Below are 19,900 nucleotides of genomic sequence, written 5' to 3'. Positions count from 1 at the left end.
CAAAGTCCCCAGACTCTGCTTCCTCACTGGAAGACGTGTCGGTGGGATTGAGGAGGTCTTCGAAGTATTCTGCCCACCGATCCACAACGCCCTGAGTAGAGGTCAGCAGCACACCGTCCCCACTATAGATAGTGTTGGTAGCGGACTGCTTTCCCCCCCTGATGCGCCGGATGGTGGACCAGAATCTCCTCGAAGCTGTACGGAAGTCTAGCTCCCTTTTTTACATTTATTACTAAAAAGGAACTTCAAAAGGACTCATTTCAAATGAACAATTTAAACTCTGAACTGTGTTGCAAAGCGTGAACCCTGCCTCATGTTGACCTGTTTATGACGGTTTCTATTTTCTAAATTCCTGACTGCAGCCCTGTCAGTGACCACAGGTAGGTATATGCTCTAGTTCAGAGAATAGCATGGAGTAAAATAAACATAAGGTAATACTCACTCATTCAGGACTGCACATGTGAATTAGCTTCAAGCTAAATCTGGTACAATGCATAAAATTTCAATATTTATGCTTAATATTGTACATGGTCCTTAAATAAATATAAACATTCATCACAACTGTAGCTACATTTCTACCAGCATTATAAAGATCAACAAGCCCTAAGTATTAAGGGGCCCTAAGCACATTGTGCCCAGGGGCCCCTGCAATGATAATCCGGCCCTGCCAGTTGTCAGTGAAACATCTAAGGTTAGTGTTTTCTCTTGTAGGAATGTTCACCTACATGAAGGACTCGCACTGCCACTGGTTCAGCAGCTGGAAGTCTGACAACTATTCAGAGTTTCAGATGGTCGGGACTGTATCCTTCCCCACATCAGAACCAGGGTTTGTATGCAAATGTATATCTGTTTAGTTTCTTTCATTGTTTGTGCCTTAGCTGCAGCCAAACAGAAGAGTAAACATGTCATTTTGCACAAAGTTAGCACTAAGCATAGTAATAGCCAGCGAGCCATCTGGCCATCATTTAGATGGCCTGACTTAAAAAATGACGTCTCAGTGGCGGCTGGTCATTTATTTATTTATTTTTTTGGAGGGGTGCAATTTAACAGGCGTTGTGCAGAAAAGATAGCCTGGCCTGCCAGTCTCGTCCTCAGTTTAATTCCACACAAAGAACTAGTCTGGTCACTCATAAGCAGAAAGGCACATGAGGGGCGGGGCTAGCTAGCTCAAAAATAACCAATCAAAAAAAGGTGGAAATGCTGACTGTATCGTGAAATGCTGTAGTTTTTCGACGTAGTCAAAAACAGCGTCTGGTGATGGTGCAAACATCTTTTTTAGAAGAAAGGCTTTTAGCGCTTCTCCTTGTTGTGGTTTTAAATATGTGTTCAAGTCATTTAGAACAAAGAGCCGCAATGAAATCCGCTTAGTCTTTGTTGTTTATGAGAAACTCAGTGTTGTGGTGTGTGTGTGTGTGTGTGTGTGTGTGTGTGTCTGTGTGTGTGTGTGTGTGTGTGTGTGTGTGTGTGTGTGTGTGCATGAGCAACTTTGTATATGCACTTATGGACCTACACAGCAACTTAGTGTTCTGGCAAATTTTATATTTAGCTTTTTTTTTTTTTTTTTTTTTTTTTACTTTATTCCTGCTCTAAAGCAGCTGGAGATCGGCTGCTTTATTTACCTGCTGATGTCCTGTGGTGTTTTTGTGCAGAAGATGATTATTTCAAATTTGAAACAAAATAAGCACAGCACATGTGTGAGTCTGCATGTTTCTAATTGCTAAAACCTGATGAGAAATATTTTATTTGTAGTTTTTTTTTACATGCCCCAGTGACTCTGAGAGCTGCAGCAGCAGAAGCTCAGCCTTCAGGTGGGACACCACCGTAGAACGGGTCTTAGGGTCATTATATAGAACAATAACACATTTATTAATTGATTTCTTTTCTAAACACTCAGAGATGCTGTAAGAATCCAGATAAAACAAACAGATTATGCAGCAATCAGAAGTAGACTTTAAACTGTTTTAGAATGAGTCTTGAGAAGAGTAGTGAAGGTGGAGAGGTCAGCAGTTGTGGAGGGGCTGTAGGAGTGAGTTCCAGAGGGTGGGGGCAGCAATGGAGAAAGCTGTGTCTCCCCAGGTTCAGAACTTGGTCATAGGTGGGGGAGGGAGAGGAGAAAGTGGTATGGGGCACAGTGGTGGAGCAGGTCAGGGAGGTAGGAGGTGACCGGGTTATGGAGGACTTGTGATGCTCTGAGTGAGTCTCAAATGTTGTCAGTGTGGCCCACGGCAGCACTGAGGCCATGGAAACAGAAGGGGAATTCACAATAGCAGTTCCAATAGTGGTGACTGTATCAATAAAAATGGAGAAAGTCTTCACAGTTTTTAATTGTTGGGGGCAAGGAACCAGAGTCAAAGTCAGAAAAATCCAGTAATGAGTTCACCACCCTAAAAATGATGTGTGGATCATGAGAGATTTTTTTGCACCTTAAAAAATCAGATCATACCACCTTAAGAGCAGTTCAGTATTTCTCATACCATCTTAAAATATTTCAATTTTCCACATATCAGCTTTAAAAATGATCAGCCCACTTTTTCCACCTAACGCCAGGGACACACCGGCCACCGAAGCACCGCGAAACGGGGACCGCCTTCATTCGGCGCCCTTGTTATTCTATTGTATAGACCACATGGACCGCCGAAGCGCCGCGCGCTGGCGCTCCAGCCCACGCCGTGCAGCAATCGTTTCGGCGTCTGTTCTAATTTTTTCGCAAGGAGAGGCGTTTGACAAACATCGGGACACACATAGGTCAGACCATCCCAAAATCTCCCCCTTAAGCCAATCCAGCTGTGGTTTGTGAGTGCACAACCACGTGATCCCCAGGATGACAGGGTTGTCAGGAGAGGGGATGGCCAGGAAACTTAGGGTTTCAACACGGTTCCCCCCAAGCCTCATGGTGATGAGGACAGTTTCATGGGTGGCCTGGTGGATGATGTGTCCATCGATGGCCTGCACTTCTTGAGTCTGGGTGATGGGATGCAGGGGCAGGCCAATAGACTTAGCAAAGAAATGTCCATAAAGTTTGTGTCAGCTCCAGAGTCAATAAACACAGGACATCTGTGCTCCTGTTTGGCATGCAAAAACATAGCAGGGGTAAAAGGTCGTACGGGGGTGGTGGTGGTGGTGGTGGGGTGTTAGGGACCACCTGACCCAACTGAGCCCTCCTCTTCTCTATTGGGCCTGACCTTTTAAAGTGCAGTTACGTAAGCTATTTCCGAGCCCCCACAATAAAAACATAGGTTGAGTAACCACTGTCTAGTTCTCTCTTTTTCTGAGAGCTTACTCTTTCCAATTTGCATGGGTTCTTCATGAGAGGACTGTGGCGTGTTGTGGTTACTCACAGTTGAATGTTCAGGTGGAGTTGCAGGGCCAGAGGGCGCAGAGCGGGGACTGGTAGGTGGAGCGGGTCTCCTAGACCTGTCTCTCCGTCTTTCCAGCAGTCGGAGGTCGATGCAGGTGGCATGACATTTTAGGAGGAATTTTTTATTAATTGAAAATAAATGATCATGCAGATGTGGAAGTTTGCAGGTCTGAAGTCCAAAGCTTAGACTTTTGTGTCTTAAAGAAGGACATTTACCACATGTTTAATTTAGTAAGAACTATTCCCAAAAACAACAGAAATGTAGTAAGTATTTGGTTTTCAGATACGTATGTGCAACAGTGCAGTATAAACAAATACTTTTCAAATCATACAATCTGAATTCCTGATTTTTAAAATACTATCTCTTACGGTGGGAATGCACCAAAAATGTGAATTTCAGGACCCTCCATGATTTCTCTGTGGCAGTAAAATTGCTGAGTGTTCAAATATTTCTGTTCGTTATTATATGTAGTCTGATAGCATCACTGTTTTTCACATGTTAAGATTGCGACTGGTGTGTTTGCATTTCCATGGTTATTGTAGTGCATATTAGCTGGATGGGTGATAATCAGTAATTTTTTGTAGCAAACAGAATTTTTTACTGACTTTGAGATTTCCTTTAAGTGACAATGTCTATTTTCCCTAGCGATAGGGGCAGTACATACCTAAATCGTTGCCAGCAAGCAGTTTTTTTGTGTTTGAGTGACACCTTACCAACTAATGGCCATTAGGGTCAAAAAGCCCTGGGAGTGCAACCTCCAGCAAAAGGGACAAGCACACAAGACTCCATTTCATCACTGGCAATGACCAAAGAGGTAAACGTGTAAAACAACAACATTCATGACTGGTGAAAGTTTTGTAACCATTTGTTACAAATCAGTAAATGTGTTTTGTCCTCACGGGCTTCCATAGAAGGAAGCATGGTGTCTAACATGGCGTCGTCCAGAGACTTAGACCCGCTCTCATGTCTTTTAGACCCAATTTCAATAGTTTAATGTTAGAAGCAGCCAATATATTTTTCAACAATTGGCATCATTTAATTCATTTTCAACAACATTTCAACCAATATTTGTAGAGATTAATGGTAAAAGTTACACGTTGTCTCTTTAAGCATGTTTTCTTCTTAACATGCCGTGTCAGCTGATGGGCTTAGCTGTTTACAACAGCATCGCTCTGGATATCCACTTCCCTCTCTACTGTTACAGGTAAGACTGCATTTCACTCATAACATTTGTGCACATGGCCTTGCAGACTTGAAGCCCCAGGCCTCCAGGCTCCAGAACTGCCTTGCAGTGATGCAGCCACCTTATTTATTTCTATAGTGTCTCTGTAGTACTTATTACAAAGGTAATGCAGCCTGAACCCCCACACGTCGTACGTATATTGTGTCATGTTCTGCATCTCAACCTGTCTGCTCCCTGCAAGGTGTGAAAACCCCAGCTCCCTGATTGGTTGACTGTCTCTAAACTTCTGCTGTCTTTTGTCTGTGAGGAATTATGTGGAAAGTGACTCAAAGAAGGTTTCAGCAGGAACTTTCTAGTTATTATTATATCTCTTGAGAAAATCTCACAGATCTTTTCAAAGAAAAAAAAGAAAGAAAAACACTTCCTGCTGCTGCTAGATTTAAATACATTTATAGTTTTGATTGGCTGAAGTACATCTGTGCATAGGAACTGTCAACTCACGGGGTTGTTAATCCTGATAATCCTGCTGTCCATCATGGTACCAGTGTCACTCCTTTCCTCCTGGGCCTTGAGGGCTGCACCGCCTCTAATCTTTTGTTTGTTGGTTTTAGAAAAATAAAGTGTAACTTTAACTCTATTTTGTCGAGACAGGAAGCTCCTGACTCCGCCTACTGTCCCATGTGACCAGAATGTGCTGGTTGGCATGGCAACAGCCACCTTGGATGACCTGCAGCAGGTCATGCCTGTAAGTATCTCAGCCTGGGGATGGAGCCACTCAGACTGTTTTGTAGAGGTGAGGGTTAGCTGCTTGTCAGTCTCAGCCCACTAGAGGGAGGCAAAATGAAACTTTTGCTTCTTCTGAACCGTCTCTTCCAATAATCAGTTTTACTTCATCTGTTGCTCAGAAGCTTCTGGTTTAACTCATTGCACATAGACCATATGACCAAAAACCTCAGTTATAAGAATATTCTGGTTTTATATCAGCAGATATAAACAAAGATCAGGCTGCAAAAGGATTTTACTGAATCAAAACAGATTTTTTTCTGTTTGTCTTTATATTAAGTTTTGTTACACACTCGTCAATATAAGACAACTTCCTTTAGTCATATTTTATGTCCATTAACACAAATATGAAGCTAATTAAAAGCAAAGATAACTAAAATGTTCTTGTCCGTTTTGGACCTTTGAGCTGTATTTAACATTGATTTAATGCACAGATTTATATTTTAGCAACTTTCAAAAGAAGAACAGGAAACTAACAATTAATCTGACCTGATTCAAACACAATCAAGCAGTTTGCTCTTTATCAGGAGGATTAAGGCTTTTAACTAGAGAATAATTTACACTGACTTTATGTTTTAACTAGTTTAGGAACAAACTAAGAGAAAGATCAGGAACTGTTGAGTTACTTGCTGTGTCACAGTAAGCACTGTCCTGAATATGAAGGTCAAGGACCTGAGCACACACACACACACACACACACACACACACACACACACACACACACACACACACACACACACACACACACACACACACACACACACACACACACACACAGTCTGACTCACTGAGGGGAGCTATAATGAGCCATGTTGTTGTGTAACTACAGGGAATCAAAAGTGGGGCGTACAGCTGGTGACTCTGCAGAAAGATCCCAACTGAAGTCACAGTCAGCAGGTGTGGTTTGGTTGTTGTCCTGCAGAAAGCCTCTTATGAAGGTCAAGGAAGGAAATGATGTATTGATGTGCAGGTACAGAGCTCAAGGGTGCTCTGACAGTTTAAAATGGTGACATGAATTCATCTGGTGATCGGACTCAGTTTAATGGATTAAACTAAAACATGAAAGTCAGATTTATTTTTTGTTCCATGAACACACCATGACCAAGCACCACTTAAAGGGATACTAGGCAGTTTTGCTTGCTTTTAGCACCCCCTAGTGTCTGTTTGTAGAAGCGAAATAATCTGCTTGCTGTGCGTTCGTCTTTTTAACACCTTATCAGCTGAAACGTCTCCCAGCGTTCCTAAGTGTCTACCGGAGTCATTCATCACTAAATTCAACAAATCAGCTCTTCATGATCTAAAACATGCAGGAAGCGTGCTGACGCCAGACAGCAGCGTCAGATAGGTCTGCTTAGTGTTTTCTAAGTCCAACAGAGCAGACCGGCAACTGTGAAGCTGCTGCAAGTGCGATATTCTGACCACAGGGGGCGACAGGGGCCAGGTGGCCTTTCATTAACCCTGTAAAGGGTCGTTTTAGCACATACTGGCTGAAGAAAATGATTTGTTGTAAAATATCCCTGTAATGCTAGCTTTAACAGGTCCTCCAAGTGGAACCAGAACTTTTGCTCTGATCAGAAACTTTAAAAATGACTTTGTCATGATTTTTCCTTTAAAATAAATTAGTCGGTCTCTTCAAGTAAGGCCCGGTTCACACAACGGGATACTTATGATGGATTTTGACTCCATTCCAACTGTCTTACTTGTGGTTTCTTATGTTTTGAAAATTGTCCAACAACTTTTAAATCCTGCCGTTTGAACTGGACCCAACACATCTGTAGTTTAAGCCGAGATGGCAATGCAGCACCTCAGACTCTGGAGGATCATACAGTTTCAACCCAATAAATGAAAAAAAGATCAAAACTTTTATTTACCAAAATGAAAACATCCACGTGTCTGTCTGTAGGATCTGGCTCATGGTTTATCAGAGCTGCTGAGTTACCAGGGAAACGTGGAGGAGGATTTCCACCTCACCTTCCAGGTAAGACGCTTCACTTCACTTAAAGGCCAAGTTCACTGAGAAACCATTGTTTACTTGTTGTTTTAGAAATAGTATTAGTCCTCTGAGTATAGTGTAAAAACCATCGACATATGTACTGGACAATTCATTTCCATAGGCTCCAATAACACGTTTTTGTGCTAAAATGGGAGGTGGCCACCACCGCCATTTTGACCATGTCACAGGTTCCGTCAAACCCAGACAATTCCATAAAAGGGAAGAGAGGTGGAGCTGAGGGTGGGGCTGTAAGGCTGGGATCAACTGACGACACCTGGTCGAACTAGCTACAAGCTAACCCAAAGCTAACGCAGAGGTGGGAGCTAAGCTAACAGAGGTAGCAACCTAGCTACAACCAAAGTTAACTGTGCACAACACCAGAGCTTCTGAGTCCGAGATACGCTGGGCTGACCGCTGGGTAAAACTGGGTGGAACACAGAGGTCTCCCGAAAGCTGCTGAAAGCCGGCAGCCCACGCAGCAGACAGAAGCCGCGATCAGACAGAGATGCGCCGAGCTGCGGGGAGGGGAGAACCGGGTGGAAAACAGAGGTCTCCCGAGAGCTCCACAAGCCGATAGTTGGAACCCAGCTCCACCAACATGTTATATTTCAACCCATTTTCTAAAGTGCAGCATTACGTTAAATGCACTGGGTTTTACCCTATTACATTTAAATTTCATGGTTAAACAGTGCATGTTTAAATCTAAGCTCAGCTCGGCAGTGACCTAAAATACATAAATATAATTTTACTTACCGAAAAAAATGAAGTGGAGACTCCTTGGACGCTCTATTAGTGCAATTAATGCCACAGCAAGTCATTTTGTCCAACAATTGCACAAATAATATCCAAAAAATAATGCACACACATAGAGACTCAAAATCCTGGAACAGTTTCCAGGCCAGACCGAGGCTCTACTGAGGCCTTTCCACGGAGCTAGCTCTGTGGTCACGTGGGTCTGATGCTCATTTATTACACAGAATTTTAGGCTTTTAATACACTTAAACAGAAGAGTAAGAAAAAAAATTCACCCCCCTCAGAGTTGTCATGAGTGTGAACTAGATAATTTAAACCAAAAACATGTTTTGGTACCAGGCTGTAAACTGTAAATTTCTGCTGTGAAATTGGTATTTTTAACATGGGAGTCAATGAGGATTTGCTCGCTTCTGGCACCAGCCCCCAGTGGATGAGGGTGGAACTGCAATTTTTGGTACTTCCGGGTTGGGCTCAATTTTTGAGCCGCATTGTGGGGGCTTGGTAAAAACAAACTGCTGTCCTCTCCTCCTCACTGCATTTGTGTTTTTAACAGAGGAACCAGAAACGTTTGGCTTGCTTTTAGCACCCTCTAGTGTCTGTTTGTAGAACCAAAGCAAAAGGTATCTTCTTGCTTTGTGTTTGTGTTTTTAAAACCTTAATCTAACAGCTGAAACATCTCCAAGCCTCCATTAGTGTCTACAGGAGGGATTTGTCACTAAATTAAACAAATCAGCCATGTTCAGGATCTAAAACATGAAATGTGCTGGAAGCAGTCTCCAGCCCACAGACATGCGTAGACAACTTATCACGAGCTGGAGAGTGATCCTGCGTGTAATAGGCCCTTTACTTAATCATGTCTGTGGGCTCACCACTTTATTATTGACTAACAGAGTTACTGGTGAATAAAATAGTCAACACTGAAGAAAGATCCTGAGAGGAGGAATCATGCGACTGCAGGAAAATGCTGTAGCATGTCGATAAACCCAGACATCAAAGTCGCTGGGTCGCGGCTCACAGACAATACCGGCTGGCAGCACAGCTCGCCGTGAATCGATGCTGTGTGAGAATTCGAGGAGCCCGATTAGAGACCAAAAAGTGTCAGAGTGAGAGAAAAACACTTATGTGTGTGGATGATTGTAACAAAGCAGGACGTGATCCGCCTGACAAACATATTTAGGAATATTTGCAGACACCGGCAAATCGTGTACAAACAGAACATTTTAAAGTTGTACTTAAGAGAGTATCCATGTGTTATTCAGAAAACTCTCCATTTTTTCTTTTTAGCTTCATCAGATAACAGTTTGTGATGAACACACGATACAAACAACACCAACCATCTCTAGCTCGTCCTTCCTGAAGTGTAAACATGGGTTACTGCTTTTAGTGAGAACTGCTGGAGAGCAGCCTGGTGGCTAAAGGTGCAAACGTATTAATCTGCCCACAGGTGGCAGAGAGGGCTGAGAGATGATTCATTTACCCTGTAAAGCAGGGGTCTCCAGTACATCGCTCGCACTCCTGGCGCACCTGAAAGTTACTCGCCAGGAAGAAACCAGTGAGCCATCCCACCTAACATCAAAATGCAGTTTGCTTATGAACACATGATGAACACAGGCTTCCAAACTTTGTGGACATCTCCTGTGATTTAGTTTCAACACACATCTCTCAGTTATTTCAGCCAGTTGTCCCATTTAGTAATAAAACCCGACTAAGAAGCCTCTCTCTCTCTCTTTCTTTATTTTCCACAAAAATAAACAATCAATAATGAACAAGAGAAAGAGAGAAACAAACCAAAAAAAGAGGACACACAACAATACAACTAGAGCAAGCTATCACTGCGTCAACTTGATGAAGAAATATAAAATCAACATTGTTTTATTGAACAATCACTTGATAATAATGGGCCATTCCCATCTGTACCGGGTCGGCCCGGGCCGGGTAGCGTAGGGCCGGGTAGCGACCCTCCCCACCCCCAACCCCCCCACCCCCGAGCACTGAACCCGGCGACCCGGGACGCAGGGGCGACCAGCCTCGCCAAGGACCCAACAGAGCCCAGTGACTCAGATCCCACCAGGCAGCCACCGGGATCAATCAGGCAGACGCCAAAAAATTTAAATCCCCTGACCCGAGAGCCGCGAACACTCAGGCAGACCAAGGCACCACACTCCACACCAAATGTGGCAAGGGAAGGGGAGGCGAAGATGTGTAGCAGCACAAGAAGTCCCAGGAGAGGGGAGGAGGCCAAGACCCCACCTGACATATACAGTCATATACAGACACAGTCACACACTCCCTCCCTCATGCTCACACATACAACCTAAGACTTACAAAAATGAACACCAGACACCCACTCATGCTCCCCATACACACCCCATTCACTCTGGTCCCAGTAATGCTGCACAAGGGGTACATCCATCACCAGTTCCCAGAGTTCACCCCTTTCTGCTGGGGTGCTGATGAGCAGGCACCCCCACCCAACGCTGAGCAAAGCAACCCACCACCCCAGACCCCAACAAGACGTCCAGCTCCCCCTCCTAGCCTCCAGCCTCGGGAAGCCAAGCAACAACAGAGGTATGCTAAGGCCCCTAGTCTCCCTCTGCCTGATCCAATACAGGAGCACAACTTCTAGAACATGTAAGACATGAGACATCCAGGTGGTTGGGCCCTCCCCCTCCAGGACATCCCCCTCCCCCATGATGGGACAGAGTTGTTATTATTTCAGAGGAGCCAAGGTCCACCTGAGACCCCTGAGCCTGCGCCATGTACTGACGCTTGTTCCTGCCTTCTTTCTGGCAGCATACGAGTCACGACCCCATCCCCAAGTGGCCCGCCGCCCCCACACCCCGAGCCCCCAGGCCCCCACCCAGACCTACTCAGGGGCGATGCAGCCGCCAGGCAGCAACCCATGGCCGCCGCCGAGACCCTTCAAGGCGCCCCACTCACAACCACTCACAACCACCAGTAGTCCACCCCCCGAGGCAACCCAAGCACCTCCAGAGGGGGGCAGCAGCGCCCCAGCCCCAGACACCCCCAGTGAACCCACCTCCAGGGAACGTCTGGATACTCTAAACTTAGACCCTCCGCCCCATCACCCACATCATCCTGCAGAACAATATCAGCAACCCCCTATCATCGCTATGTGATGGAACCGATCAAAGGAGCCCAGAAAGATTGACTTGAAGTGGAAGCAGAGGTTGTAATATGATCTAACAAAAGATTTCTATATTGGTTAATGTGAAGAGTATCTCTATTTTTCCAATTCATGAGGATAGTTTTCTTAAGCCGGGCGTACACTGTGTGACTTTTTCCCTTTTTTGAGCCGATTTTCCACTCCTGCGAGAATCAACAAGATAGGGGCGAGTTTTGCGCTGAGCGTTGTGTAATGTACAGGGGGTTACGAGAGGTGATTAACGCCACGTGACCAGCTACCGATCAGCAATCGTGAGCTCGCACAGACTTCTGACGTGTTTGATATTTTGCTCGTGCCTCGTGAGGGTATTGCACTGTTGAAGCGGCGCTGCGAGCAGCTGCGACCCAAAATGTATCAGAACCGCTCACGGCGCATGCGCAATCATTCATCAACACCGCTCGCCCGCTATTTCTTCACATTTTTTTACACACAGTGGCAAGGATTGTCAAGAAAGCGTGTTTGTCGTGTTCATGTCAAATTCAACTGATCACAAAACACAGATTTACTTTCTTTATTTCGTTTTCGCCATCCAACCCCCATAAATCCCTGTGTGTCCTCCTGCAGCACTCCTGAAGGACAACAGGCAAAACAAGACAAAAAAAAGTCTGACGTGTTGTGTAAAAACTGCTATTTTTAGCATATTTTTAGGTCCGACGTGTTGCTACCAGACGTAATGTGTGAGCAGTCAGGTCGCATCCGAGAACTGGGTCGTACAGTGTGAGCGCATGACTCGTGAGATCTGCCCTGCGAGGAAGTCGTACAGTTTGAGCTGAAGCTGAGTGCTACGAGTGAAAAAGTCGCACAGTTTCCGCCTGGCATTAGCGATGCATATGGCAGTCAGAACCACGTGAACCAATGGTGTTACAATCGGGACATCATCCAGGTATCCCGCAAACAAAGAGGGGGAATTTGGGATATGACATTTCAGACACTTTGACAGTTCTTCACATACTCTACCCCAAAATTCCTGGAGAGGTGGACAGGACCACAATGTGTGGATGTAATTGTCAGGAATGTTGTTTGTGCAGTGTGTGCAGGTGTCAGACGACACAAACCCCATCCTGACCTGTATAGTGTACTCTGTGCAGAATTTTTACAGAATTAGTTGTAAATTGGGGTGTCTGATCATTTTAAAAACTTTTAAACAGTTTGGGACCAGAAGTTCTGGTCAACGCTGACTGATAGATCCACCTCCCATTTTTCAATAGGGATTGCTGTTCTATCATCTATTTTGCACAGTGCTGCTGCTGCTGTTTGGATCGCAGGCTGTAATGCACATATCACACAAGCTTGCAATATAAAGAAGGACAACACATGTCCCCCTCCAGCTCGGCTGTGTGACTGCACTAACCTGTCCTGTGGGACCCTCACCATGTAACCCTCATGTCCATGCTGTCTCTGGAGGAGCAGATAGGAAACAAGATCTCCTGTAACTTATAATGAACCAAAGCTTCCTCCCAGTTTCTCTTTAAGGTGAATTTAACATCTGTTTATCATCATGAAACAAAAGAATAAAGTGGAACAAACACTTCTATCTTCTATTTCTCTCTCCTTTTAACTTCTCTGTGTCCCTAAATAAAAGAGACGGATAATCATGCTGCAGCCGCCATCACTCACCCCACTCCCTCCCCAAGACCGGTCCTCCCGACATCACAGCACTCGGTCTGACTGAGCGCTTCCAGGAGAAACAATATAATGCATGTTTGGAGGAGCGTCCTCCGATCCTCTCTTGTGTGAGCAGACAATCTCCCGCTCTCTCTCTCTCAGTCGCTGATCGAGCGAGAGGAGTGTGCCACGTGACAACCCGCTCAATTAACATAATTAACGGCCCAAATCCAACAGAACAGATCGGGCTGATTCGGTTCCGGTTCGGTCTCAGGTTACAACTCCAGCGCTCAACCCTGCGTACCACATAAAGGCAGACCAAAGTTTCCTACCCGGTAAATGTGGAGAAAAACGCTCTGACAGACTTGGATGCTACGCTGGTGCCGCCATTAAAATAACAAAACTACACTCCACGATAATTGATTATGGTGTACTCTTCTAGGATACAGTATCGTTTATGCCCGCATCTCGATGCATTGATTATTTGATTATTTTTCTCAGCTCTATCTATCCTACACCTCCCAGTCGGTCGTCAGGAAAGGGGGTGGGGGGTGCGCGCGGGGTTTGGAGGCCACAAAGAGAGGGCTCGCGGGCCGGACATGGCCCATGGGCTGCCAATTAAGTATCGTTGCTTTAGACAGTAGGTTGGGGGGGTTGAGATTACAGAAGCCTAATAGCCTTGGTGGTGTTTGCAATTCTATTTTATTGAGCTTAAATTTTTGTTTAACTGCAGATTTAATTTGGTGATTTCTAAAAAGCTATTCTTATCTATTCCAAATTGGGACACTATTCTGTTAAATGGAATTAAGTCCAATCCTTCATATATGTGTTCCAGGTATAGGATTCCCTGACTTTTCCAGTCTGGAAGGTTAATCATTTTGTTACTTTGCAAAATATCAAGATTATTCCTCATAGGTATGCGTCTGCATGGTATTAGTGAAGACTCTTTTTAGATACTCCCACCATGCTGTCAGAGAGGTACTTTTAAAGCCTTCATCTTTTCTTATGCTTGAGCTAACAAATGGTAAGTCTGAAAGCTCTATCATATTGCAAAGTGTCTGTTCTATATCTAACCAGGACTCATCTGGTGGGTTATGTTGCAACCATCTTGGTATAAATTGCAGCCTGTTGGCTAAGAAATAATAAAAGTTGTGTAGATCCAGTCCTTCTCCATCTTTGGTCTTCTGAAGCGTTTTTAAGCTAATTCGTGAAGGTTTATCCTGCCAAAGGAATTAAGTGATTAAGAAGTCCAGAGATCTAAACCAGTCAGACGGTGACTTGTTTGGGATAACTGAAAATAATTAATTAATTCTGGGTAAGATCATCATTTCAATTGTTGCAACCCTTTCCCTGAGTGATATCGGCAAGGATTTCCATCTTGCAAGATCATCTTCCACTTTCTTTAAAAAGCAAGTCACCCCCTACCGTGCATGTGCAGTTGGTGAACTGTATAATGTTTCTAGCCAGTTTATGAAGAAGTTCCCAAAACCAAATTTATGTAAAGCTGCAAATAAGAACTTCCAGTTAACTCTATCAAAAGCTTTTTCTGCATCTAGAGATAATATACTAGTTTCTATGTTTCTACTGTAAGAGAAATCTATCAAATTAAGTAATCTACGTGAGTTTGTGGATGACTGTCTACCCTTAATGAAACCAGTTTGGTCAGGGTGTATTATGAAGGGGGTTACCTTCTCTAATCTTTTGGCCAGGGCTTTACAAATTATTTTGAGATCAACATTAATAAGGGAAATTGGGCGATAGCTGGTAGGAAATGCTGGGTCTTTGCCTGGTTTTAACAAAAGACTAATATTGGCTGAGTTCATGTTTGGCTGTAATCTGACGTTCTCTTCGATTTCCCTCACCATTCTGAAAAATACTGGACCCAGAATGAACCAGAATTCTTTGTAGAACTCTGCTGGAAACCCATCTGGACCTGGAGCTTTCCTATTAGTCATGGATTTAAGGGCTTTGTGGAGCTCAGCTGATGTTAGTGGCGAGTCCAGGACTGTAACTTGGCTGTCTGATAATTTAGGAAGTGTTATCCTGTCAAGGAACTCATTGATCTCATGATCTGATGGGTTTATCTGTGGTGAGTACAAAATTTGGTAAAAGTCTCTGAAAGTGTTGTTTATTCTTTCAGGATCGTATACTATATTCTTGGTTGAGTCTTTAACAGCAGATATGGTAGTTTTCTCTTTATTTATTTTTAACTGGTTAGGTAAAAATTTACCTGATTTATTACTATGTTCAAAGTTTTCTATTCGCAGTCTTTGTGCTAAAAATTGTGTCTTTTTGTCAATAATTCCATGAAGTTCTAATTTAGCTTTACGTAATTTGCTCAGTAACTCTTCTTCTGTGGATGCCTCTAAAGACTTAATGATTTTCTCTAACTCCTGAATACGTTTGTTTTCCGTTTTTTTTCTTATGTGACGAGAAAGAGATTATTTTACCTCTCATCACTGCCTTTCCTGCCTCCCAGAGAATAGATGCTGATGTTCCAGGCAGGTCATTAAGTTCTAAATATAAAGCCCACTCCTTTTTAAAAAAAATTCTATAAAACCTTCGTCTTGAAGCAGTGATGTATTAAACCTCCAGTTTTTGCTTGGTGGGATTGTCTTCTTGTTTACCAGAGTTAAAGAAACCGGAGCATGGTCGCTGACAGTGTCATGGACAAGGTGAGCTGAATGAGGAGGAAATGATAAGGCAGATGAGGGTAAAGGATGGGAGTCATGACAGACAGTGCATACCTAAATTGTTGCAAGCAAGCTGTATTTTTGTGTTTGAGTAAGACCTTACCAACGGATGGCCATTAGGGTCAAAAATCCCTGGGAGTGCAACCTCCGGCAAAATGACGAGCATATCTGACTCCCTTTCATTACTGGCCATGAGTGAAGAGGTAAATATTCAACCAGGAGAAGGTCTAAAGGAAGACCCAGGACACACTGGAGGGACTACGTCTCTCGGCTAGCCAGGGAACACCTTAGGATTCACCCGGAGGAGCTGGCCCATGTGGTTGGGGAGAGGGAAGTCTGGGCCTCCCTGCTTAGGCTGTTGCCCCCATGACCTGACTCCAGATAAGCGGCCGAAAATGGATGGACTTTTTTCCTAATTTATCGTCTCGTCTCTCGTCTCGTCTTCCTCCGCTTATCCGGGTCCGGGTCGCGGGGGCAGCATCCCAACTAGGGAGCTCCAGGCCGTCCTCTCCCCGGCCTTGTCCACCAGCTCCTCCGGCAGGACCCCAAGGCGTTCCCGGACCAGATTGGAGATGTAACCTCTCCAACGTGTCCTGGGTCGACCCGGGGGCCTTCTGCCGGCAGGACATGCCCGAAACACCTCCCCGGGGAGGCGTCCAGGAGGCATCCTGACCAGATGCCCAAACCACCTCAACTGGCTCCTTTCGATCCGGAGGAGCAGCGGTTCTACTCCGAGCCCCTCCCGAATGTCCGAGCTCCTCACCCTATCTCTAAGGCTGAGCCCGGCCACCCTAAGGAGGAAACTCATTTCGGCCGCTTGTATCCGCGATCTCGTTCTTTCGGTCATTACCCAAAGCTCATGACCATAGGTGAGGATTGGGACGTAGATCGACCGGTAAATCGAGAGCCTGGCTTTCTGGCTCAGCTCCCTCTTCCCCACGACAGATCGGCTCAGCGTCCGCATCACTGCAGACGCCGAACCAATCCGCCTGTCAATCTCCCGATCCCTCCTACCCTCACTCGTGAACAAGACCCCGAGATACTTAAACTCCTCCACTTGAGGTAGGACCTCTCCCCCGACCCGGAGGTGGCAAGCCACCCTTTTCCGGTCGAGAACCATGGTCTCAGATTTGGAGGTGCTTATCCTCATCCCAGCCGCTTCACATTCGGCCGCGAACCTACCCAGCAAGAGCTGAAGGTCAGAGCTGGATGAAGCTAGGAGGACCACATCATCCGCAAACAGCAGAGACGAGATTCTCCTGCCACCAAACTCGACACACTCCACACCACGGCTGCGTCTAGAAATTCTGTCCATAAAAGTGATGAACAGAACCGGTGACAAAGGGCAGCCCTGGCGGAGTCCAACCCTCACTGGGAACAGGTCCGACTTACTACCGGCTATGCGGACCAAACTCACGCTGCTCTGGTAAAGGGACTGAATGGCCCTTAACAGAAAGCCACCCACCCCATACTCCTGGAGCGTCCCCCACAGGGTGCCCCTGGGGACACGGTCATAAGCCTTCTCCAAATCCACAAAGCACATGTGGATTGGTTGGGCAAACTCCCATGCCCCCTCCATCACCCTTGCAAGGGTATAGAGCTGGTCCACAGTTCCACGGCCAGGACGAAAACCACATTGCTCCTCCTCTATCTGAGATTCAACTATCGATCGGACCCTCCTCTCCAGTACCTTGGAGTAGACCTTTCCAGGGAGGCTGAGGAGTGTGATCCCCCTATAGTTGGAACACACCCTCAGGTCACCCTTCTTAAAGATGGGGACCACCACCCCGGTCTGCCACTCCCTAGGAACTGCCCCCGATGACCACGCAATGTTGTAGAGACGTGTCAACCATGACAGCCCTACAACATCCATAGCCTTGAGATACCCAGGACGAACCTCATCCGCCCCCGGGGCTCCGCCGCTGTGTAGTTGTTTGACTACCTCAGCAACTTCTGCCCCCGAGATCGGACAGTCCATCCCCAGGCCTCCCAGCTCTGGTTCCTCCTCGGAATGCGCATTGGTGGGATTGAGGAGCTCCTCAAAGTATTCCTTCCACCGTCCGACTATAGCCCCAGTTGACGTCAGCAGCTCCCCATCCCCACTGTAAACAGTGTGAGCGAGTTGCTGCCTTCCTCTCCTGAGGCGCCGGACAGTTTGCCAGAACCTCTTTGGAGCCGATTGATAGTCTTTCTCCATGGCCTCACCAAACTCCTCCCACGCCCGAGATTTTGCCTCGGCAACTGCCACTGCTGCACCCCGCTTGGCTATCCGGTACCTGTCTGCTGCCTCCGGAGACCCACAGACCAGCCACGCCCTGTAGGCCTCCTTCTTCAGCCTGACGGCTCCCCGAACCTCTGGTGTCCACCAGCGGGTACGGGGGTTGCCACCACGACTGGCACCGGCCACCTTACGACCACAGCTAGCAACAGCCGCCTCGACAATCGCAGAGTGGAACAAGGCCCACTCGGACTCAATGTCCCCCACTGCTCTCGGGACGTGGTCAAAGCTCTGCCGGAGGTGGGAGTTGAAGACCGTCTTGACAGGTTCTTCTGCCAGGCGTTCCCAGCAGACCCTCACTATGCGTTTGGGTCTGCCAGGTCTACGCGGCATGTTCCCTTGCCATCTGATCCAACTCACCACCAGGTGGTGATCAGTTGACAGCTCCGCCCCTCTCTTCACTCGGGTGTCCAAAACATACGGCCGCAGGTCAGATGATACGACTACAAAATCTATCATCGACCTGTGACCTAGGCTGCCCTGGTACCAAGTGTACCGGTGGGCATCCTTATGTTCGAACATGGTGTTCGTTATGGCCAAACTGCGGCTTGCACAGAAGTCCAATAACAAAACACCGCTCGAGTTCAGATTAGGTGGGCCGTTCCTCCCAATCACACCCCTCCAGGTCAAGCTGTCATTGCCCACGTGAGCATTGAAGTCCCCCAGCAGGACAATGGAGTCCCCTGATGGAGCACTATCTAGCACTCGTCCCAGGGACTCCAAAAAGGGTGGGTACTCTGAACTGATATTTGGCCCATAAGCACAAACAACAGTCAGGACCCGTTCCCCGACCCGAAGGCGCAAGGAAGCTACCCTCTTGTCCCCCGGGGTAAACCCCAGCACACAGGCAGAGAGTCTCGGGGCTAACAAAAAGCCAACCCCAGCCCTCCGCCTCTCACCCGGAGCAACTCCAGCAAAGTAGAGTGTCCAACCCCTCTCCAGGTCTCGGGTTCCAGAGCCAATGCAATGTGTCGAGGTGAGTCCGACTATATCTAGCCGGTACCGCTCAACCTCTGCCACAAGCTCCGGCTCCTTCCCCGCCAGCGAGGTGACGTTCCATGTCCCAAAAACTAGTTTTCTTGTCCGGGGATTGGACCGCCAAGGCTCCCGCCTTGGTCTGCCACCCGATTCGCATTGCACCGGACCCTTCATGTTCCTCCTGCGGGTGGTGGGTCCACAGTTGGACGAGCCCATGTATCCGGTTCGGGCTGGGCCCGGCCGGGCCCCATGGGCGAAAGCCCGGCCACCAGGCGCTCGCTCACGGGCCCCAACCCCAGGCCTGGCTCCAGGGTGGGACCCCGGTAACCCTCCGGGCCGGGTACTCCGACTCTTCGTTTTAACCGCCATGAAAGATCCTTCGAACCGTTCTTTGTCTCACCCTTCACCTAAGACCAATTTGTCATGGGAGACCCTACCAGGGGCACCAAGTGCCCCAGACAACATAGCTCCTAGGATCATTAGGGCACTCAAACTCCTCCACCACGATAAGGTGACGGTTCAAGGAGGAGTTCCTAATTTATAATTATTCAAATATTTTTCAACTAACAACAGAAATAGATGTACTTTAAAACCTAATATCAATGGAAAAAAAAAACAATCAAACAATATCAACATGAAAAGAAATGTCTGGCTCTGATTGTTGTTTTCTTCGAACCCAATAGTCTCATCTGAATTTCAGAAAGGTTTTAGAGCATGAACCAAGCTCAGTTTATTGCTGAAAATACAAACATTAAAAAATAATAATAAACTTCCAAGTGCCATCTTACATTTGATGTTATTGTTTTTGTTTTAGATTTGATGTTTTTATTAAATATGTGTTCTAGATGTTTTACTGTCTCGGGTTTTGGGGTGGCGCCTATGCCGACCCCCAGGCCCACTCTCTGGACACGCCCCTGGTTTAGTGGTTAGAAAACATGGTGTCCTTAATGAACAGCAGCTAGACAGGATGAAGACAGGACAAACTCAGATTTCTGCACTCACACATAAAATCCCTCACATAATCGGTATCTTAGTGATGGTTTTGTGTTCTAGGCTTAGGGTTATTTATGTGTTTGGTGTCACAGACC

The 19,900-nt window shown here is 46.3% G+C and overlaps 1 protein-coding gene across 2 annotated transcripts in view; it reads left to right on the top strand.

Annotated features, from left to right (window-relative positions):
* The window catches only part of hectd2 (HECT domain containing 2), a 127,104-nt gene that overhangs the window by 52,994 nt on the left and 54,210 nt on the right, over positions 1-19,900 (top strand). For both annotated transcript variants that reach the window (XM_054734781.2, XM_070542645.1), the window contains exons 14-17: positions 712-800; positions 4,499-4,563; positions 5,194-5,287; positions 7,229-7,303. In XM_054734781.2, the coding sequence (XP_054590756.2) occupies positions 712-800; positions 4,499-4,563; positions 5,194-5,287; positions 7,229-7,303 (323 nt within the window). The remainder of the gene's footprint in view (positions 1-711; positions 801-4,498; positions 4,564-5,193; positions 5,288-7,228; positions 7,304-19,900) is intronic.

This window comes from Nothobranchius furzeri, chromosome 12 (assembly GCF_043380555.1).
Source record: "Nothobranchius furzeri strain GRZ-AD chromosome 12, NfurGRZ-RIMD1, whole genome shotgun sequence".
Classification (NCBI taxonomy): domain Eukaryota; kingdom Metazoa; phylum Chordata; class Actinopteri; order Cyprinodontiformes; family Nothobranchiidae; genus Nothobranchius; species Nothobranchius furzeri.
Note: the sequence above shows the minus strand (reverse complement) of the source record. Positions and strands in the feature narration are given on the sequence as shown.